The 24,216-nt window shown below is 40.0% G+C and overlaps 1 protein-coding gene across 3 annotated transcripts in view; it reads right to left on the reverse strand.

The window, feature by feature from the left end:
* STIM2 (stromal interaction molecule 2) overlaps positions 1 to 10,009 on the reverse strand; it is a 70,304-nt gene extending 60,295 nt beyond the window's left edge. Inside the window, exon 1 of one of the 3 annotated variants that reach the window (XM_054632915.2) lies at positions 9,677 to 10,007. In XM_054632915.2, coding sequence (XP_054488890.1) covers positions 9,677 to 9,854 — 178 coding nt within the window. In that variant the 5' untranslated portion in view covers positions 9,855 to 10,007. Of the gene's footprint in view, positions 1 to 6,198; positions 6,325 to 9,676 lie in introns of those variants that run through there. The other 2 variants (XM_077177645.1, XM_077177646.1) reach the window with 2 other exon arrangements.
* Positions 10,010 to 24,216: the final 14,207 nt, after the last annotated feature.

Here is a 24,216-nt window from a genome sequence, read left to right on the forward strand (position 1 = left end):
GGACTCTATGATCCCTCCAGATCCCTTCTAACGCAGAATATTCTCTGTGTTTCTGTATATTTTCTAGTTTTACATATCAAGAGACAATTATTAGTATTCTATTTCTCAGTATCCATAATTCGTAGTATTTCTCACTGACCAACACCCAGGCTTTTTCCAAAGAACAATCCACAATTACTCCCAAAAATCTCAAGTATAACAGCTAATCAGAGATCCATTTAATCAGTTAAATCAACTCTAAGAGTACAAAAGCACTCATTAAAGTAAGCTCCCTCCTCTTTTCTCTCCCTGCACCCCTCTTTTGCCTGTCAACACTACCATGATGCTGTCACACAGCATCATGAAATACTTTCAGAGACATGTGCAAGCAACAGCAGCTTAGATTAAGTCCCAGTTCATCACCCCACTACACTCCAAACTTGCAGTCATTTCTGATGCTCCATTTGTAACCATCTAGTACTGTGAAGATGCATCCTTTTCCTTTCCAGTAGGACAACACAGCACCTGGGATTGTTGATGGCTGTTTTGTAAGAAAACAGTGATTTCTGAAACCCGATCACAGAGCAGGCTGCACACAGAGCTCCCACTCTGCTGGAATAAGGAACTCTTACCACTTGTCAACATCAAGAGAAAATAGAGCCTTGACTACTGTTCATGGGATACTATAAACAGACAGGAAGCAACATAAAACAAGCTTCCAAGTGCTTCAGAGACAAAAGAATAACACATTACAGATGCATAGTTTCTCAGGATGTTTACTTAATAAACAAAACAAACTAGTTTTACTTGGATTCTTTCATAAAAGTGTTTAAAGTAGTCAGCCGGATGCATTCAGAGTTCTGATAGGTGGGGGTTTTTAGCTTTCAATCATCTACAGCCAAATCAGAATGGGACATGTTCTTATTATCCTGTATTAATAAAATCTCATTTCATCAGTTTCACTTAATAGAAGTAAATAATTATGCCTGGCAAGCAATTTTAATTTTGAGATACAAACTCTCTTACAATAACTCAATAGGCACAAAACAAATTAATTCCCAAAACAAAAGTTTCATTCCAAACCATCCATTTTTCTGCAAGCAAAGTTATTATCTACAATAACTAATCTCTTTAAGGAGCCCTACTAAAATCACAGCTCTACTGCCAATCTAAAAGCCTCCCCAAGTGTTATGGATAGCCAAAGTACTTTCTTATTAATTTTGAATGACACTTTTCAGATTCAGAGTTGGTAACATCTGGGTAAAATGTTGCTTTTTGTAAGTTAAGTCTCCCTTACCCACTTTTCTCAAGTGCTATTTACTCGGCATGTGCAGGCTTCCTCTAAAAGGGTTAATAATCATTTCCCCCAACACTTTCACCTCCTCACAAGACACTGTTGTGCAGCTGTGCACTGAACTGAAGCAAAGACCTGATCCTGCTGAAAAACCCCCAGCTTTCAGCTCAATCAATTCCCCCAGGCAGACACCTCCAGACACAATAAGTGAGCAGTCAGAATACCCAGAATAGGCAGGGAGGGAGAGAAAGCAGCAAGCACACAGGAGGAGCAGCCCCTCCTGCAGAAACAGCCCAGTTCAAGGCCAAGGTAAAGCAGTCACAGGGCAAACATCCCCTAAAGCTGCAGAGCCCCAGGTCCCCAGCCCTGCCTGCAACACTGCCTCTGTAAAAACAGTTATTGGCAGTGGAGCTTCACAGGACCAAAACCAAAACATCCCTTTACTTTAAATGTACTCTTGGAATGCAAGCCCAATGAATACAGACTCATACACTGAAGTCAATGGAATCCTTTTCAGTGGCTCTTATCTGTATTTTAGACTGACATATTAGTGTGCTGCTTCCAAAGTAACTAGAATACCTTCTACAGCAAGGATAGTTTCAGTAAATATATTCAGAGAACATGAAGCAGGTATCAACAAGAGACTGAGGCAGACAGGTTCTATAAAAATACTGGCAAAGTTAAGCTTTTCAAATAAAAACTAAAAATACACTCTGGGAAAAACAGAACTATCTCTGTACATTTCATTTGCAACTAAAATCCACCAGTAGGAAAGGATATAAATATATTTTTCCTTCCTGACACTTAACAATATAAATTTTGGAACTATATGATATTATACAATCTAAATTTCATATTTAGCAAAACAGTAAAAAGTACTTGGCACTAAAAAAAGCAATTTCATTTTCACTTCAAAACAAATTTTAATACTTCAAGCAATGAAAACAACTGAAGCCAGCAGTATTTTCATATAGACATACAATGTTACAGCAAGAAGTTACCTTGCAACCTTCTATATATAGCAATCTAGAATTAAAACTGTGCTAGAAGGGAGTCTGCTACTCAGAATAACTACCTTTCATATTTGCTTAAAAATCATCACAGAACACCTGATTTGCATATGCTTTTTATTTGTTAACAGTATAGTACTTCTTGTTTGTTGTTCTTCAAATGAAAATACTGCGTAACACTTCAAAACGAGGAAAAACTAATCAAGCTTGTCATTTCCAGACTACTACAGAGAAAATATTCTTTTTATATGCCTTAGATCTAAGCACAAAAACAGAAGTCTCATCTACTTAATGCATCTAGTGAGGGCAGGAGGGAGGAATGCATTTCAAGTAAAGCCTGTGGGTCGGACAAAAAAAAATTCAGACTGACAAAAGTTATTAGTCAAAGCTTATATTTCCCCACCAAAGCTCACTGAACATACTTATGGATGAAGACTGAGTATATCTTAAAAATAATCACTTATTGAGCCATTCACTCATTTGTCAAGGCTACATATAATAAACAAACAAAACAAACCAAAACAAAAACAAATTTAAAAAAAAAAACAAAACCCCACACCATTCAGGAGATATTCTTCACAAATATCCAAGGGAGCCACAAGGAGTTATTTACTATTAAAAATAAAATAACATTTGTGTGAAAATTTCTTTTCTAAATAACATATTTAACTTGCAGGAAACTGAATTTAAGTAATTCAGTTCACAGAGCCACTAGATGGAACTGAGAAAAACTGTTCCTTTATCTCTGTAACACTTGTTTAATAATTACATACAATTAACCCCTTCCTTTATTCTAAACTACAAAGTGAGAAGGAGCACTAAGACCACAATTTCACAAAATTTTCCCTTTTAAGGAGAAAGTACGCAGAGCCTAGAAAACCAAAACATCTTAAGCAAATTTTTATTCAAGACAACCTTGCTTAAATTAATACTCTATCAGAAGGTTTGACAGAGTATTCAAAGCTTTTAAACACTTTTAAAGCTTTAAATAGGTTAAGGTAACCTACTGTTTTTAGTAAACTACTCAGTTCTAGAGGCTGAGCATATGACAATTTCTTACAAATGAACATTAACTACAGAAACACAGTACACACAAAAATAAATCAGGTATTAAAATTTTAGCTGGAGACAGTACCAGAGGGCTGGGCTGCTGACAGTTTTTAAATGATTCATGATGCATAAGAAAAGGTAGGAAACAGAAACTGTTGCCTAGAGGAAAAGGATCAAAGCTATCTTTGCATTCCTATAAATTCTGAGCTACTGCAGAAGTTAAGCTTAACACAATCTAACAACAATTCCAATTGTTGCCTCAACAACAATTCCAATTTACACAAGTTTCTGTGGTGCTGATTGTGGTTTGCAACACAAGCTGCAGTAACCCAGTGATGGTTCCCTTCCCATCTCAACACCTAGGCATCACTGAAGATTCACCTGCAGGACCATAACACTGCCTGCATAGAGAGAAAATCTCCTGATATACTTAAAAATCTTGGCTAGACACTACAGGAATGAGATCAAAAAGGTCAGTGGCTCTTACCTCTTAATTTGAATTATGTTGAAACAAATGAGTCAACAGTTCTGAGTGCTGTGAGCTCTTAATTCTTAATTGTACTGACAAGCACATTATCTTCGATTTCCAAGATGAATTTTAGTTAAAATTCTACATCTCATTATACAGATTTAAAGATGCCTGCCTCTACCAGGTCTTTGAAAAATGCCATGGATTTTTCAGATTTGAAGGAAAATGAGCAAGATCCAGAATAAAGGGGCAGGAGGAGGAAAGGTATAAATAAACTCTCTTCAGTTAAGTTTGAATTGCTCAGAGAAATCAAGTGAACAAGGGCAAATTTTCTGACAATCATCACATTCTGTTTGTGCTGATTCTAAATTTTAACAACACATAATTTTATTCACCCCTCCTCTTTCAGATATGCAGTTTCCATAGGAACTGGCAATACTTAGTAGTAACCAAAGGCAGAATAACACTAATTTATGTAATAACTTGAAACTTACCTTGGTCTCTAAAAATGTGTATATGCTTATTTTAGAACAACAAACATTGTGGTTATTAATTTTTTACACATTCCCTATGTGGTCAAGATAAATATCTCAAGTTTCTGTATTTCAAAAAGCCAGTTTCACAGACAGGTTGTAACAGACTAATCCCAATGAAGTCTTCTCATATATCAGGATTTCTGCAGTAAATTAGTCAGCACTTACATAAAATAATAAACTTTTGATTTTTGAAGAGTCTTTGACCATGCACTAATTAAATCTTTTTAAAAATAAAAAAGAATGCTAGTAATTTTCTTAGCTCTTTGCTATGCATTCCTCTTCCTAAATATTGATTGAGAATGAACACTAAACACAAAAAACACGTAAAGACGTCCAAGTTAGAGAACACTATCTAAAAATCAATTAGAAGGCTATCAAACTGCTTTCTTCATACAAATGCTAAAAAACCCCGGTATTTTTAGGTGATTTTCATAGTTGTAGTATTACTATAGGAAATCCTATCAAGATCAACAGCTCCTGTCACTGGGCACAGTCCCCTTTTGACAAACACAGGGCAGCCCAACCCAGCTCTGACAGATCAGCATCCCTGGAGTTAGGCAGAAGAAAATGAGTCATGCCCAAGCTGCGTGGGCCCAGCCTTGCAGAATCGGGTAGGAGGTCCTCAGAAAAGCAGAGCTGTCTTCAGAAATCTTATAGCTGAAAGGGCAACACAAAAACCTGCTGATGGAGAGATGACAGAGCTCCAGCATCTCAGGGAGCAACACTGGCGGAATTAAGAAAGGGTCTGCTACATACATACATACTACTACTCTAACACAAGAAAAAAACAAAAACCAGCTAAATAACCTGGCTAAATTAAAACATTACGAATGAATCCTCAGAAGAGGTGAAGGAAAATCCTCACAGGACAACAGAAGGTGCAGAACACACTGGCAGAAGCACTAAAGAGTTACAATCAAAACACTGGAAGGCTGTAAGGCAAAAAAACTCAGCTAAGAGCAAAGGAAGTTACAAGTGCTTGCTGTCTTATCTCTGAGTGGGAGTCCAATGCCACCAAGCTACATAAAGGCCAGGGTTTTTCCTGGTTAATTATTTTTTTAATATTTGTTTCAAAACTGTCTACAAATCCAGCCACTCACAGCTTTTTTAACTGTATCTCATAGTTACGACAATGCAACTGCTGACTGAGCTATCGAAACACAGATCTCTCCTGAATTTCTATTCTTCCTCACTAAAAATAAAAAATATGCTAAGAAATTAAAAACTTAATTTAACTGAGAAACTCATTCTATTTCAAAGACAAATGACAGCATTGAGATGCTATCAAAAAGTAAATAGTAGCTTGAAGTCAACACCCTTTAGAGGAGACAGGAGTTGAAATTAGTCCTCCCACCAGAAATAGTAAAACCAGATTACAAGGAGCTTTTCTAGAGACAAACAGAAGAAATGAAATTGCAAAAAAAACAAACAACAAAAAACTCCAAACCTGTAATGCTCCATAGCTAGAGAAATCCACTAGCAGTTTACTAAGAAAGCAATGGAAATCTCATAGCTCTCAAACTTTTAAGACAATTGCATGCCAAACTAGTCATGCAAAAGCATTTCACTATGTTCCCAAATTCACCATCCTCTTTGTATTAGCTCACCATACAATGAAGTCTCTCACACAACCACCAAATTCCAAATGCATTATTCAAGCCCCAAAAAGGTCACTGATGCAGTTCCACAGTCACCTTAGTGATAAAACTCTATGAACAGCTCTGTTCAGACTAGGTGCCATCACAGGAAGCAGACCACCCTTGCTCCCCTCTCCTGACACCACGGTCCTCCCTCTTCTTTGCACTGGTGCTAGGCTTAAAGTAAGTTAGGAAACAGTCTGATAAAAATTCATAGTTTTACCTGTTGCCTCTGGTTCTTGTCACATTGCTGCAATCCAAAGCCACAGACAGTGCTCATCACAACGTCAGGGCCAGTCAGGTGGTACACAGCAGAAAGGGAGCACAAAACTCCTTCCCTCCTGGTGGGTTTCCAGCGGTGGGATAAGCATGCCTGCTCCTGCTAGCTCTCTTCTGGTAACAATATTGCCTGCATGACCAGCTGGGGTCAATCCAGAGAAAAAAGCCCCACTTAAACCGCCACCCACACTAGAACAGCTTAAGCCAACTCTAGAGCTGCAGCTAAAAATACATTTTCCAGAAACCTTCACTTCTCAAATGCCAAAGCCTGATTAATTTGAAGAGCTCAGAGTGTTAATATGATGGCTAAGTTCCAGAATAGAAATGTAATTAAAAGAAAAATCTTTGAAGAACTAAAAAGGTTACATTGTGTTGCCTATTATTTCTTCAGTGCAGTGCTGTAGTTAAAACTGGTCTCAAATATTGTGCGACATAATTAGAGAGAAATTTATTAGCCAAATACAGGTGCAGGATCTCTGTCACACCCAAAGGCAGCCGAGCTAATCCATGATCATGGATTAAATTTAAACATGAAAATAATCCAGAATTACAAAGCAATTTATAATTGGGTGAATATAAAAATGTATATACTCAGTGCTATCTTCAAGCTTAGAACAGAAGGTTCCTTAAAACCTTCTACCAAATTAAGTAGTGAACAAGCAGAGCTGGAGTGAATAGCAAACAGCCTCATGGTGTTCCCTCCAAGGGAGACACATTTCCCCAATTGGTCCAATTTTCACAATCATGACTAAATACCTTCAGGCACAGTCAAGTCACAGTACATATTCAGCTGTCATTTAAAAATACTGTTAAAAAGGCACATACACACAGGAAAGACAACAGTAATGATAATCTATATACTCAATTAAGTAAATACCTGAATATCTGATAAAATATGGCAAAAATAGAATCATAAGCTCTCCCCCAGTCCTAAAACTCATCACACATCCTTTTTCTGTCAAATATCTAGATTATCTTTGCCAGCTTCTTCTCTAAGCCAATAAAAACCTCTGATACTGGGAACCCGTTTAACAATCTACACAATTTGGCTGTTACAGGTAAAAACTCTCCAGCCTATATTTAATCTAAATCATACCCACAAAAATTTACTTCCTCTTAACCTACACCTCAACTACAGGAAAATTTAAAAAAAGACCACAGAATAAAAGCTTTAAAAAACTCGCAGTGCTTCCATGAACCATTTCTTACATACCCACCCCACAGCTTTTTCCACCACATCAAAATAATCCAATACTTTATTAAAATAAAAAAATTAATTCATAAGTTCTGAACCTCTCAAGCCACGTGATTTAATACTCAAACCTAGACACAAAAGTGCAGTCAAAAAGAAAAAAAAAAAGAAAGGAAAAAAAAAGCCTCCTGTACTTTAAACTCGATCAACATATCCAAGGATGACATCTACTTTTGCCAGCTGCATGTTTCTCATTCAGACCAATTTGTGACTAGAAATCCTGAATTATTTCCTACAGCTCTGTTTCCCAAACATCTCTATCTAAGCATCCCATAGCCTCTTCCTAGCACAGCATTTTATGTGCATCAGCTTTTTATCTTCTGGATTGTACTTCTCAAACCAGTCAAAATTACTGAATGAAGAGTTTATTCTGTTGTTCTACAGACAAGTGTTGGTATTCTCTCCCAACTCAGCAGCACATTTCCAACTCTCACCTTTTAGGAAAATAACAGATAATATAACTAAAATCACCCCCTGAAAAAGTCATCTGTTTTTTTCCAACCATTCAAGAGTTCTTCCAGCTTTGCAAAAAGTAACTTTAAACTACTTAGGAGTTAGTTAGGCAAACTCCATGACAAATTGAAACATGTATTTATTAAGTGGATGAACACAGAACTATGCTGATACCTCCTAAAATTTAAAACTGTTTGTAAGATGGCTTTTAAACATATGTATTTTCCAGACCATACTGTCATGTAACACAATTAATCCACTTAGAGCATGTTAGATTTCTCAAATAATTATATTTCTTCTTCACCAAAGTCACTACTAAGTGAAAGAGAACACAGCTGATGGGCATCTCAGTACCTTTACAGTCCATAAAACATTTTAAAAATTTGGATTTTTCCATACAGACTGACACATCAAAATTGATTGAGCACAAAATGTAGACAGCATCAGCAGTATTCATAGTAAGAACCGCTTACCACCACCTACAACCAGATCAATCACAATCAAAACCCAGAAAGAGAGAGAGCTGTTCTGATACAGCACTTCCACAACACCCTTGGGAGGTACAAGACAGACTGCGGATGCTCCAGCTTCCTTCAGCTCATCCAGCAAGCCAACAGACTGGACAATTCACATTGCAGGAATATCAATGATCCCCCGCTAGATCACATAGCCTTGCATCTCTACCTTGGAGTTATGTCATGACTACTGCTGAAGTTTCACTAATTCGAATTAAAATTCATGTCCTTAAGGTGCTGGGCTGAGAAGAAACCCAGGTATGTGGCATCAGCTGAAGTTCAACACCTTCAGTTCAGGATGTCGATACTATTCCAAACAACATCAGAAGTTTTTCTTTGAGAAACGCACATTACTTTGATTCTGAAGGGATATGGGTTTTTCTTGTTTCGTCCACCTTCCAAGTTCTTCCTTTCAATTACGGAGCTTTTTGAAAAGCACATTATGAGACTGGACAAACTTCTAAGTGTTTCCGACCCCATTTTGCTAAGTGAACTGTCTAAAGGCAGTAAAGCTTCCTCCTGTTCATTACAAGACAGATTCCGAATGCGTATAAGCAATTCAGAGCCATCAAAGCCTGCCGAAATTAGATTATTTGAAATGTTTCGATAGAAGCGCTGTTTTAATTGCAGGCATTCCCAATTGCCCTAAGTACGGTAATGTGACTTTTCTTTAAAGAATTAAGCGAAGGCTGGAATGCCTTCCCCTTTCCCGGAGAACTCAACCCCCCTGGGGGCAGGGATGGACACTCTGCCTTGCAGGAGCCGTGCAGCGATACAGCGGGACCCGCCAGCCGCCCGTGCCGGCTCCGGGCCGTGCTCGCCGGAGGCGGCCCCGCGGGTGCGGCGCCGGGGCGGGCGCGCTCGGCCGCTCTGGCCGCGGCCGGCGGCGCCCCGGACACCGGCACGGGCGGCACCGCAGGAGCCGACGCGGAAGCGGCGGCTCCGGATCCCAACAATATCGCTATTCAACAGGATCCTGCACACATCCTGCGGCGGGCTGCTTCCCGGGAAGGGCCGCGCCGGGCAGTACCGCAGTGCCGCCGCCGCAGCCGGACCCCCTGCAGACCGGCCCGACGCCCTCTGCAGAGCCGCACCGCGCCCGGCCCCGCGGCGGCGGGAGGCGGCTCGGAGGCGCCCCGGAGAGCAGCGTCCCACCCGTCCGCCGAGAGCCGCCCGCCGGCGGGACGCGCGGGGGCCGTTACCTGTCACCGGCTCCGCCGCAGAGCCGGCCGCGCCGCCCCGTCCTCCCCGCCGGCCGCCGCCGCCGTCCGCAGCCTCCAGCTCGCACCCCGCGCCCGCGGCGGCGGCGGGCAGGAGCAGCCCCAGCAGGAGCAGGCAGGTCAGCACCGGCCGCACGCCGGGCGCTCGGAGCCCGCTCATCGGTACCGGCGCTGCCGCGGAGCGAAGGCAGGAACACAAGGACGGACGGAAGGAACGCAGGGCTGGAGCTCCGCGCTGCGCCGCTGCCGCTCCGGCGGCACCAACCCGCTCCGCGCCGCCTCCCGCCGCTTCCGGCGGCCCCCGCGCCGCCGGGCGACACGTCACCGCGCGGTGACGTCACCGGGGAGGGGGCGGCCAGCGGCGCGCGGCCCCGGTCCCGCTGCCCGCGGGACAGCGCGGCCCGGACGGGACGGAGCGGAGCGAACGGGACAGCAGCGGGCAGGGCAGAACAGAAGAGGACAGGACCGGACCGGACCGGCGGCAGCCGCAGGTGCCGGGACGCGCTCGGGCCGCCTGCATCGCCGGGGCAGGGCACTCCTGTCGGGGTGCGGGGAGCAGCCGTCCCGCGGGGTCCCGCCCGGCTCCCCGCCGGCACCCGCGGAGCGCCGGCTCCCCCGGGCCGCCAGGCGCGTCCCGGAACCCCTCCGATCCAGACCGGCTGGGCCGGACCCAGGAAGGGCACAAGGTGAAAATAAGATGTTTTAGAAAATGAAAATAAGGTGTTTCAGCTACAGGGCAAAGCCTTGGACTTCGTTAAACTTGCCCTTATCGCACCGGCAGGGCAGACACCTGAGGAGAGCTGTCTGAAGTTCAGGTTCGGTGTGTACTACAGCGCTCTCAAAACAAACATCGACAAAACGTGAAAAGGAAGAGTTTCAAATCTGATCTCACACAACTGAAGCCAGGAAAACTAAGTCTTTACAAAGATTCAACCGTGATTTCATTGTGCTTAAAATCTTGACCAAACAAAACCACTTTTGCTTATGATGTTTCCATCAAGCCACTGAATGGCAGTAAAGTCTGTGCTTTGTCCTGTCCAAACTTGCAGTACTTTACAGCATTCCATTTAGAGCCATTTAACGAGAATAACACAGCCTTTAAAGACCAAATTCAATCTACTATTTTAGATACACAGTACGTGAGAAAATAATGCAACACAGGTGCTAAAAGCTATATAAACATTACATTTTCTATTAGCTATTGCAATTACCTAAGACATAACAGAAGAGGGCTTGAAAGAGCCTTGAGAAAAGCCTTTGCCTGCTATGTGGACCCTGCAGGAGACAGGAGCACGAAATGGAGTTGTACAAGCTGCTTCTGCGGGTCAGCAAAATCTGGAAAGCTAACTGTGAAATCATTACAGCACTATTAAATGCAGCAGAAAACAATTTCTCTACTAATATAGCTGGCATGCAAACTCCATCCCAGTTGAAACATATGTTTTTATGGGGGAAAAATACCAAAACTTAAAAGTAATCATATAGCATATAAAAATTTGGAAAATGTGTCTAAAGCTAATGAACTCTGATTGAATTGTGAAGTCTGTGCATAGCGTTAGCATGTCTGATGGTGAATACAACAGTTTTTAAAGACCAACAGTATCTGACCAGATCTTGTGCAAAGAGAACAATGAAAAGCCTGTATCTTAAGAAAGCTTGTTCAGTGTTGTTTAACTTTAGGGAGGGGAGCTGGAGCAGAGTAAATTTCCCAGATGGAAACAAAGAAACCAGCTGTTAATTTAATTAATTAGTTAATGTTATATTACAAAGAGAGAGGAATGCATAAAGGGCACATGGAAGAGGCAAGTTTCCTGGGCAAGTGTGAACTGTTTTAACCGAGAGTTAGTGAAGTCAAGAGACCCAGATTGCACAAGTACTGTAAAGAAAAGCCTATTCTGCATCAGAATAGCTGTGAGATGGGGACGCTCCAATAAAAACGATGTGGGCCTAAAATAATAAATGATCCTTACTAAAAGTCCTCTTTCAGTATTGGTTCATTCTCACCTCCTGCTTTTAACTACAAGACCCAAAGTCATTAAGGATGGAATGGATTGTTTTCGAGCAATGTCTGTGTTCTGGAGTCAAGGGGATGTCACTGCTGGTCAGGACACCATAGCAGATCTGACAGTGAGAAGTTTCTTAGCTGGAAATGCCTCATGATGCAGTGCCAGTTCATATCATGCTGAATCAGCTGCATGAGCTCAGAATCAAGGAAAGGCTGCAGCCTAACCCGTTAATCCACAGAAACCTAAATAATTTGTGGTTTCAATATGACGACCCAAATTCTAAGGAGTGCCCTGCAAGGCTTCATCACAGAACCAGAGAAAAATGTATGACCTCTAGAGTTCCTCTAGTCTAACTCCCTTACTGAACCCTGAGGAACATCACTCATAACCAGATGCAAGTTTCATTTCAGACTGGTCACCAGTACTTTTTAAGTAGAGTGCTTCAGACTGCCATCCACCTCATCTACTTACCCAGTCCCTACTGGACTACAAAAATGCTGTGGATGTCACATCAAAAGACCCTTGCTGAAATCAGTATGTGCTGCTCTTATCGCTTCAGTCATAGAGCCATCTCTCTCATGACCGAAGGCAGCTGTGTTGGTGGAACTGTGCTGGTTTTCAGAAGTGACTCATCTCCTTTGTCATCCCAGAAATGGCTACCAGAAACTTTTCCTTCATTATCTCCTCTGAGAGAGATACTTGGTAAGGATGATTTATCTGCGGTTTCCTGCACCTTGCTTTGATGATGGACCGTGACATTTGCTTTTTTCCAAAAACTGGAAATCCCATGTGATTGCCACAGCCTTTAGAAGGTGATAGGAGGCAGCACAATGAAGTTACTCACCTTCCTCAGCACCTTTGCAAGCAGCTCCTGTTCAGCCCTTAGGACTTGCAAACATGTAATTGCTAAATTTGCACAAGTCTCCTTCTCCAAACCTGGCCAAACTAGGCACAGGGCTCTGTGAACCCTAAGGGCTGACCTTGCTAGTAAAGAACAAGGGAAAGAGGGCTTTGAGCATCTCAGCCTTTTCACAGTTCTTTATCACTGGTGACCTGGCCCGTCCATCAGCAGAGCTGTGTGGGTTTGGGGTATGCTTGCTATTTGGAATGTTTTCTCTACCTCGGGATGTAGACAGTTGTAATAGAAGGGCTGGAATTTGTTGTGAATGGAGAATGGATGGGAATTTCTGGGCATGGGGTTGCTGGATGAAGCACACAGCAGCAAAAGAGTTCTCTCCACAGACTATGCTATTGGCATCCAAATTACCCAACCCAGCACACCTGTGTGCAGTTTTGCAAGAACTTTTTCTCTTGTTCTGGAGAAAAAGAGCAATGAAGAAATCCTGATGACTTAGAGAGGTGAGACAGGATGGAGACACTGATCACTATCAGCTGCTAAAGGCTACAAACAGGCATATCCAAAATCTCTGCACTGTTGCCAGCCAAGAGGAACTGAGACATGAGGAGATCCTCAGAGTTTGTGCCACTTCTCTCCTGTGTAACTGCCATGGATGCTGGACATGGGGCTCCGGAGGGTGGGACACCCTGAGAGTGCGAACAAAAGTTACAAAAGTTACAGTTGCTTTGTTTCCAGGTCTGCCCCAAGTACAAGCACCTTCCCCAAACAAGGTCTGGCACTGGCACATGCACATTGTTGACAGAATGTTGCAACAGCATTTCCCAAAAGTGCCTACGTTTATCTTTCTGCAGGGAGCAGACTGGTCTCGAAGCCTTAAGAGTTCAGCCATTTATGTTACTTTCTGTCACGAATCCTAATGAGTATTAATGAACTCCTACAGTCTTGGTCTTGAGTGTTCTTTGCTGTATGGATAACCTGAGAGGCTTTTATGTGAGCCCTGTCCTGCATCCTTCCATTGATCTTCAGAGCAGAAAGCTTTTTTCCCCCCTTTTATTAGTGTGTATTAAGTGCTCTGAGTTGCCTTTCCTGTTAGCAATTTTATCATTCACCTAGCCTTAATCACCACATTGATTTATCTGAACAGAAAAAGGGAGAGGAAATAATCTTCAGAGTTGTTTAATGCCAATAGTTCTTTCCAATATATACATTCAGCCAGCCCTACAATAACCCTGAAGCAGGTCTGAACAATAGAATAAAGGAAAAACAATATTTTTTTTCTGCCCTTTAGTACCATTTGCAGTCTCTCCAAACTAAAAGCTGTGAATGTTCTGGGTAGATGAGAAGACTGATGAGGAAAAATGAGCCAGACTAATAATGACAGATGAGAAAGAAACCTGGTGGGGGAAACAGAAACAAAGCACGAACTTAGAAAAAATGCTACAAGGTCACCTTATAGGAAAGAAGGTTCAGAAATTAAGACAATATTATTTTTATTAAAAAACAATGCAGTACAAACTGGCAATAAGTTCAAATTCAGATAAATATATTATTTACAAATAATTCAGATTATTTGTAAATTGTCCAAGAAACATTTGATTCTATTGTGCTGTGAAAAGAAACATTCATTTTTAATAGGCTTGAGATTCAAATTCAAATATCTTCTCTTGATTAGAGAAGTTATTTATATCTGCACCCAAATTATAAAACTTTCTAGTTCTCAGATTTCATGTGCTGATAAAATATCAAATGAAGGTGGAATTTTGTAAGATTTATATTTGTCAGGATGAGAGGATCAGTTTAGGAACCCCTTCTTCGTTGTTTCTGGATTACTGAAGTTTATGTTGTGGGGAGGGAAACTTAGTGTTAGTTCAAGAGGAAACTATACAAAGTATTTTAAGTGGTCCTGTATTTCCAGCTGTTAATGGACTAAGAAACTATGGGTCATAGATGTTATCTCAGTTCAATAAGAAAATTGAACTCAGAGAATGGAGGTTAGTGAAACATCTTCCTTATCTAATGGGAGTATTGGCCCTTAGGATCTTATCAGCGACCATGAGTCTAGATATCCCTCAAACGAGCAAATTACCTGGTAATAGGCTAAAATGCTGCAAAAATTACAAAATCTCTTCCAATAAGAAAGAAGGAGCAGCCATTAAGGGCAAAACAAGAGCTGCAGATCTGCAAAGAACTTTTTTATTAAGTTTCCTAGTTCGAGATTTTTTTTTCAATCAGCATTGTCACAGGCATTGCAGAAGATTTTTTTAACACTTATGGAGTAAAGACAAATATAAAAGAAATCTTGGAACACACACACACACAATGTTCAGCAAGTGTTCATTGCAGCTGATTCTTGTATTTGCATAGAAGATTTGCTTATCCTTTTTTCAAATTGTTGAGTTCTTTATGGGAACAGAGATGCCATTCCAGTTAGAAGATGTTGGCTAGGCAGACTGTGGTTGGATTCTGTTTATTTCAAAAATAAACAAAGACTCAATCTGTTTACACAAGATCTGGAGGCACATCCGGAGATACCGAATCTGAAGGAAAACAATGGCAGAACGAGTGAATAAAAGATTTCAGACAGCACTTGGATTTCTGGAATCTGTAGTAGGAGCCAAACAGTTGCCAGGACACAATCTTACTGGTGGTGCAGGAGCAGGGAGGGATCTTGCTATCTTGAATACTTTGGCTTGTCACATTACAACACAATGATGGGTTGATACATATTTTGACAGCTAAAGACCATTTGGAGCAACACAAAAATGGTTGTGGAAATTAATTACCTTACAGATTTAAGTGATCAGAAATATGTTAAAAGCTACCAAGGGACAATCCTGGAGATCATGGTATGACAAAGTTCATCATCTGATCTACTCAGAATACACATCTGGTTTTGCCAAAATTGATTGCCAGACTGTAAAAGTCCAGGCATCTTATTAAATTTTAACAAGACCTTGATTCTAGTAATTTTGCACTCACAGTAAAATCATAATGGGGTCATGTGTAGTTCAAACTGTCTTTAAATTATCAGTGTAACCATTCCTGATGTTTAATGAACAGCAATATTAACACAAAAAATCCATACATTAAAAATAAATTGCTGGCTTTTTCACTCTTCAAGCAATGTGAGAATTGAACCAATTTCAACACAGAAGAGAGAGCTATAGACATGACTGGCCAAAAAAGGCTATCTTAGAGGGAATGGAGAACAGAGCATTTTACCACCAAATAAAAAAAATAAAAGATCCCAGTATCTACATAATATTTCTTTCACTTTCCCTGAATCTCAGCAAATCTCTAAATCTGCCATTACCTAAGCAGAGACAGTCAGTGCTTTGTGTCTTCTTATTCCCTCCCTTCCTGTTAGAGAGGAAACAAGGAAAAGCACAATCAGGAGGTGATGAGAGTCACTACTGCACATGACTACTTTTTATTTTATAACAAGCCTATTGACCAACTGTGTGAAAAAAAATAGAATAAAAATCACAATTAAAAAATATATCATTTGGACAGAGTCATTCAGCACATTCTCGTGAGTGCAGCAAGTATTGAAGAATGCCTCCTGGGACATGTTTGAGTATGGTTTTGCTCAGAGAAAATAGTTCCTACTCACGTGTAACAGGAACTGTCAGAATGGAGTCTGCTTATTCAGGCTGGTAGAGGCATTCTGGGGATCAGTTTTCATTTTCTCAGTGCCTATAAAGTAACTGTTGCATTAAAAATAATGAGTAGTAACTTTAAGAAATTTTTTTTGTCTAAATAAAGGCTTAGTTCATAATATATAGAGCTGGTTTTTACCTGAATGAGCATGGTCAGAAAATGCTGTCAGATTAATTATTTACAATGGAAATAATTTGTCCCTTTAAGATAATATTTGGGATAAGAACAAAGACTATTTATGACCTTCTGAAGAAGCAAGAAGAAATTAGCAAAAGCTTTTACTTCAAGTGTGGTTTTAATACTTTTAGAAGCTGTTGATTGAAAAGTGGAATGAGAAATCACTCAATCAGAAGTCAGAACTTCAGTGAGTAGGAGATTATATTCTCATGATCTGTGACTAACAGAGAGCAATAAAAAGCCTAGTGAACATGTGTATCATGTAAATACAATTCTATTGTCAGATGGCTTGTGGTAAATTGAAATGGCTGCTCTGAGGTCACAGCAAGCAGGCTGTTTCCTGGAATTTCTGCAGGCAAGTTGCACATCCTGTAAACAGGAGTTCTCTCTATCTGTGGCATTGCACTGCCAGCTACTGTGATTGACACAGACTCTAATAAATAAGATCATTCTGCAGAGCCAGAGAAAGCTGGTCCCAAATTACTCAGAAAGTTGAAGGATACATGAAAACCACTGCTAAGAAAAATCAAACAATAGATTTTTTTTTTTCTTTGCCTCAATTTTTGTATGTTTTGAGTTGGGTAATATAGGGAAAGCATTGGAGACTGCATCCTCTGTTATAAGGTCATTGGATACAGACTATCTTCCTACTGTCAGAACACAACCTTGAGCATTTGGTGTTATCACTTGCTACAAACAGCTGTATTTCTCACAACGAATTTAAAATAAAATTTTAAAAAGAGTCAAATTTCATCCATTGCTTACATTTTCTGAAAGAGTACACATAGTTCATTTTTGTTCCTGCTTGCTTTGCAGGTTGTGGTACTTGCCAGATTGTGTGCAATGTGCTAAGCTTCCTTGAGCATTGGAGTCAAACAAGTTTTCATGATCTTCCTTGGATCTGGACTTTTTTTTATTCCTTAATCTGCCCATTATGAAATGGTGACAGTTTTGGTTAGGGCGGGACAAAAAGGTTCTGTATTCAGCGAAGTTTTTCAGCTTTCTGATATGACTTGTATAGGACAGGTCATACTTTTTATCTTCTACTTAAGGAGTTCCAGCAGTTCTTTTGGAACTGTTCATAGTAGTTAATAGGAAATGCAGGGAAGGACTCAACTAAAAGTCTAAATCAGACACAGTCAACTCTTAACCCCTTTAGAATCAATGGAGAGTAATGGGAACTTCAGGTTGTTAATTTCTTACTAAAATAAGCATCTAAGATCTGAAGCTTTTTAAACATGGAAAGGAGAGGCAAATCAAGTTTCAGGAAAAACAACATGAGTATCTTCTGTCTCTTATCCATTAGGAAATGACCAATGAACACTGCCCCTGATGCCTTTCTTTATTTCCTGTTCTTGGGACACAGGAATCAAAATACCTTTTAGGCCTTTCTGATATAACTAGAAAGCAACCATAGAAGAAACTGCTCACTGCATGAAGGAGTTGGAATGCACCTCCCATAGCAATGGGTAAACTTTTCCTCATGTTTTAGCATCTGCTTTCATGTTTCTTTCATCTGCTGCAGTGATTTCAGAGAATGTCTTCAGAACTAAAATGACTAAAGGGAGACTCAGAAGAGTATTTGGTTCCTAAGGTGTGCTCCCACTGGGATTACCTGTGCTAACACCAGCAGTATTCCCCTTCCCCTGGAATTAGTGTCTGTCATCACTCAATACTGAAAGTTTTGGTATCACTTCAGAGGAGGTCTCTTCTACACAATCTTGATCTCTCTGTAATCTGTAAAAAGAGACAAGCTCAAGAAACAGTTACCTACAAGATCCAAAAAATTAGGTTCATAGAATCAAAGAATGGGTTGGGTTGGCAGGGACCTTACAGGTCACCTTGTATGTTGCCAATGGCTTCTGAGCTATAACGGCTTGAGGCAGATGTGGCACCTATAGGGAGTTACTGGAGAGGGACTGCAATAAACCACAAACTATGGCAGTGGGTGTTGGTCCTTAAGGCAGGGTGGTTGCCTTGTCCTGAGAGTTTTAAGATGAAAAGAACAAGTGGTGTACTTCTTAAATGCTACAAACTTCCCTTTTTAGATCTAACTGATCTCACAGCCTGAAAACGCACAGTGAGTAAGTGGGCTAGTGAAAATTCAAAATATATTACATTATGGAGGAAATAAATAGCTTAAATGCCTAGCGTTAATCCTCACTGAAATCTTAATAAAGCACTGAGTCTTGAAAGAACATTTCTGTTCCATAATAGTCCTGCCTTTGAATGGCCTGGTCCCACCAAAAGCAGAGTGCACAGCACTGACCTGTTTGCATTGGAACAATTTCCTGGGCAGTATCAGTACCCATCTCTGTTTAAATGTCTGGACTGAAGTCAGGAGAGAGTAATTTATCCTGCACTTGTCATTTAAAAATCTCACCATGGTGTTTTCTAAGAAGGAACAAAACTTCCATCTAGAGAAAACTGAAAAGATGGCTTACATTTGCATCAAGAACATACTCATTTCATTGGGTTGTGCCCTGTTTTCTGGAAGATCTACAGTAAATTCTACAAAAAGAGGACTAAAAAAGCCAGTTCAACTCAGAATATTTTTTATTAAACTGTCTGGAACTTGTGAACAAAAAATCTCTATCTATGAAGGACTATTTCTTCTAAAACATTTTACATTTCATGTATTTGTACTGAAAAAGAAGGTGATATTTTCCTTTATAAAATAAAACAGACTGAACTGAGATTTTATAATAATGTTCAGAACTGCCTAGCAAGAAGAATAGTAGCCTTGAGTTGAAAACACAGAATAACTGAGAATTACGGATCAAGCTTTTAAACTAGGAAAATACAAATACATATAATAATAGACAAACACAAAATTAATTATTCACTGAAAACAAAAAAATCTTATCTGAATGGGCAAAGATGGACCTTACACATCAGAGAGACCCATGCTCTTTATATTCAAAGAAACTCTCCAGAGTTTACTTAAAAGAAAAATATTACAAACCTCAGGGACAGAATTTCATCATTTTGCAGAGACCAGGAAAATCTAACAAACTAGATAAAACTGTCCAGCTGTTTTTTTTATGAATTATGAATTACTATCGTAGATACCACATGATACTTGGCTTTTTCTTTGCCCAGCTTGTTAGGTTAACTTAAGCCTAATGCTAACCCTAATTCTCGGTCTTTTCTCTGGAAACAGTATTTTCACTTTGTCCTAGTCTCATGTTCTAGAATCCTGTGTAAAGATCTTGTGTATACAAAACAAAGACATTTATTTGTACAATCTACCACCTTGGCCCTTCCCTCCTCCAAAGTCTAGTGGTAGGGATGAGACTTCTGGCAATGTTTTCCATTATTTGCTTGCAAGTTAGTGCCTAACACTCCTGTCTGATTTCTTCCAAAGCCAAGGTGGCCAAGGTCTTAGGCAGGTTTTTTCCAACTTTGAGGAAACACTTAGGTTATCATCCAGCCTGAGGAAATCTGCACTTACTATGGTGCCCGCAACTTCCCTGCTTTTCTTTCACTACTCCCTTCTAACTGAAATCCTGGCAGGCAATGCAGCACTCCCTTTGTCCACAGAGCTCTCCGGTGTCTGCATTTAGAATGGTCACCTGGGATGTTCAAGAAAACACCCTGGGCATCACTTCCTGCAGTTTCTGGAGGACTGCACTGGCAGGTGCAAGGTCTTTGATATATTTGGGTTTCTAAGATTGCAAACCTCTCTTTAGGTCTTTATAAACCTAGATTGCTGCAAAGCCAAACATCTACCATTTCCACCTTTTAACTGTGTGGTTTCAAGACTGAATACTGATTAGCTGCCTACATAAATAATACTTGCCCTAAACCAACTCTGCACCATAATCCTTACCCCATATCCCTATTACCACCTAATGCAGGAATGGACTGATACCAAATTTAAAGTTTTTCCAGGATTTCTTTGTAACACAATAGAAACATATTTCTCAGGGGAAGAGAACAACCCTAATCAGAAAGGTTCCTATTTTTCTCTAAGCTGTAAACTGTAATTTCCATAGACAGGAAATCCAGATTAGACAAAACTATGTAAGGATATTTGTAGAAGATTGCAAAAAGAGAGAAGAAGATAAAGCTCTGGAACAGAAAAATCTAGTGGTACAAGTCTGAATTTCAAAATTTATACAAACATTTCAAAAAGACATTTTTTCTTTTGCATGATTAACAAAACTTATCAAGCTTTTAAAATAAGAAAAAAAATTGTTGAATAAAGATGCAATATAAAGTCAGTAGAAGAAAGTTTACTTTGTTAAAAATACAAGTAGCAAATGATTGCTTTTTGTATTGCAGAGGTCAGTTTACAGCATTTGAACACCTTTTCCCTTTCTTTCAAGGGTTGCTTTCCCCACAGTGGAAGTGTATTGGGCGAGGCAGAGGTGGCAGATGGGCTCTCCTGCCTCTGTGTTAATGGAAATGAGGGAGGGGCATTAATGCTCCTAACACCCCTTTCCCATGTCTAGCTGAAATGCTTTCAGAAACTGAGTCCAGTTAGAATATATCACAAACTAAAATGAGACATCTAATTGTGTCTTAAGGTCAGAAATGATGGAGAGAACTTCACCAGTAATGTGAGTGCTGGAACTTCCTTCATAAGCTGTAACTATGCCAGTTTTCCATAGTTAGAACTTGATGTTAACATTAACAATCTACAATTGGGCTTCAAAGAAATGCTTGTTTTTGTAACCCAGATGCACTTGGAAAAAAGGGAGAAAAGGGGAAATGTTGTGACACTAGACTTATTATCAAAAAAATTAGATAAGAAATAGTACTGAACACATAGAAAATATTATTGCTTTTTATATTTTCTGCTGATCTACTATTTATAATTAGACTTATTAGGGTATAACTATCCTAAATAGAGCTTTTCAGAAAAAAAAAACAAACCAAACCCATAGAATGTAACACTCAGAGATGCTTCTTGAATAAAATGAACAATCAGATACCCACTAAAACATATTATGTGAATAAAACATAATATTTTGCCATTGACTATCAGATACCAACTTGTCTCTTAGCAACATGATACAGACTTTTTTGTTTAAAGCAAAGCACAGAAATTGGTCACATGCTTTGTCTTGCACAAATTGTGTCTTTAACTCTTTTGTTAAATATTCCATTTATTTTGGTCATAATTCCAAAAGAAACAATTTGTTCAAACTGTTCAGCCAAACACAATGTCATTTGGCAAAGCACTGTGGTCCTCCATAAAGCAAATTCTCTAGAGATAATTGTTTGCACACATCAGTAGTCCAACATCTACAACATGCTGATTTTGAAATCAGGGCACACAGAGGGCCCTCTGGCACTTTCTTCAGAGAACCTCAAGTTCACTTCCTGTAACCACCAATGTCTGACAAGACACAGAATCAGGTGAACCTCCCTGGGCTTAAACAAAGACTCAAAAAATTGCCAAAAAAGCAATATTTCTCCCTTTGTATTAATGTTAAGGCTGATCCCTGGTTAGTATTTAGCACAGTCAGATGGCAGTACCACTGTTTATGTGTTGCAGTCTTACAAAGCACGGTGATTAACCCAAGACAAACATCTTGTCCTAACCACAGACTCATTCTCTTCCCCTTAATAAGTGGAGACTTGTGCTGCACTGTGTCCTCCACAGAAAAGAGAAGTATCCTGAGATGCTTCTCTAAAGCATAATTGGCCAGTAATGCCGTAATTTGGTAGGTATACTATTAATTGCCTAATTTAAAAAATACTAAGCTGAGACATTTTCACACTGTTTTAAAGCAGAGCACAACTGTCAAACTGCTGGATCAAAATTATCTTCTCTGCATTAACAGTTTCGTTAAGGTATTGAAAAAGCTGAACACAAAGTGTACAGGAAAAAAAAAATCTTTCCGTGATTTCAAATAGCAGCACATCATCTCTCGGTTCTAGAGATTTTGGTTTATTCTGTGGTTATTTGCTGCAATAAGTGGTTCAGATCACAGATGTGCAGCCCCTCACTACACCTGTGACTTTGTGCTAAAAGCCTGAAACCTTCAGAAGGGTACCTTCTGCCTTCTGTACTGATTCCTAAAGCTGTGAATAAAGTGCTGGAGTTGTCCTTCAGCACTTCTGAAAGCCCCCACAAGAACGATATCCACTATCATTCCTATGGCTGCTGTGGGGGGAATTATTCCCAGGGGCTGTTTCTCCTGCAGTGCTGCCCAGTCCAACAGGAAGGCTGGCTAATGCCCCCGTGCCCTCACCTCAGCCTGGCTCTGCTGCACTCCCTGCCCAGCAGCTGAGCTTCCTGGGGCTGCAGGAAACCTGCAGGAGCTGGCTGGGCAGCACAAATACTGCTGCAGCTCATTGCCCTTTCTGTGTGGGCTGTGGGGATGGAAGCTGCTGGTCCAGCCCGTGCAAGCTGCCAGGCAGGGACAGAAACAGCCTGGAGGGAAAGAGGAAAAGGAAGCGCCCAGCAGCTCCCACTGCCCCAGCTGCATCCGTCCCCTCCCTCCCTCATTTCCTCACATAAAATACTGGACAGAATATTTTACTGATTTGTTTAAATATGTTGAAAGGTTCTTCCCCTTCCTCCCTAAAGATACAGCCCTTCAGTTTTGCAATTTCAGTATCTTTTATAAAATGCTTATTTTATTGTTAATTAACAGCTCACTGTATTGCTATGCCCAAACTGATCTTTATACAGCAATTCTGTTTCAAGGAATCTCTTCCATCTTGTTGGAAGCATTTTATAAAATTCATTAGAAGATAGTAAAACAGGTGCAAGCTTCAGCTTTTTTTGGTTTTTTTTGCTGTTTTCTAGCAACAAGTAGAAATGTGTCTTAAACTGGAGACTCCTTGCAGCCTTTTCCCTTCACTGGGACATCTAACTGTTTCACAGTCTTTATAGTCTCATCATTTCTCATAATAAAATTTGTTACTATGACCAAAAAAATCCACTAAAAATTATAAACCATTCTAGTTATTCAGTTGTTCCATGACCCAGCCATCAAGATTTGAGCTTCAACATATTTTGGAAGTACTGAAGGAAGATAACTTGGGTACATTTTTAGACAAGCCTATTTACTTTTGCATTTTTTACAACAGTCTATTTGACATTACAAGAAACCCTTGACAGACCATAGCCAGAATCCTAAGGTAAGCAGCAAAATATTTGATCATTATCTATAAATATGAAGACAACTGGTTCTTGTACTGAAATGTCTGTTTATATTGATTTCAGATAGGGAGAAATGGACCAAAACAATTTGACTAAATCGAGCCATTGGACATTAAGCTGAGCCTGTTTAAAACAATGTAATTATCAAGTTAGATATGATTCGACAATCACATCTGGCCATTACTTAAAACAGCAAAAAAATGAAAAAAGAGTTTTAGGAATTTGGAAGTCAAATGACAGACTTCAGATGTCAAGATGTTTTAACTGATCTCGACAGTTAAAGAATTAAAACTTCAATAATTTATACTACCTATGTATACAACAGAAGTATCTAGCAGCCAGACAGAAACCAGTCATTTTAATGTTAAATTAAATTAGTATTATTTAAGCAAAGGAGATTAAAAATACAAGTATCAGCCAGAATCTGAAAGAGAGTATTTTGCTGGAACTAAATGACTAACTGAGGGGAACATGGAAACAACACCACTTCAGTAAAAACATTTTAAAATAGATTTTAAAATATATATAAAAATCTAACAGTGTAGTTGAAGCTTAAGGTGAGGATCTAGCTCAGTTTTTAATCTCATCCTAATCTCATTTTAAGGCACTTAAGCTCAGTATTCCTGTATTCAAGAAGGTGTGTGAGCACCCTCAGGAGCTGCAGGGCACAAGGTTCCTTTCCAGGCATCAGGAGAGA

The sequence above is a fragment of the Agelaius phoeniceus genome, chromosome 4 (assembly GCF_051311805.1).
Source record: "Agelaius phoeniceus isolate bAgePho1 chromosome 4, bAgePho1.hap1, whole genome shotgun sequence".
NCBI classification, from domain to species: domain Eukaryota; kingdom Metazoa; phylum Chordata; class Aves; order Passeriformes; family Icteridae; genus Agelaius; species Agelaius phoeniceus.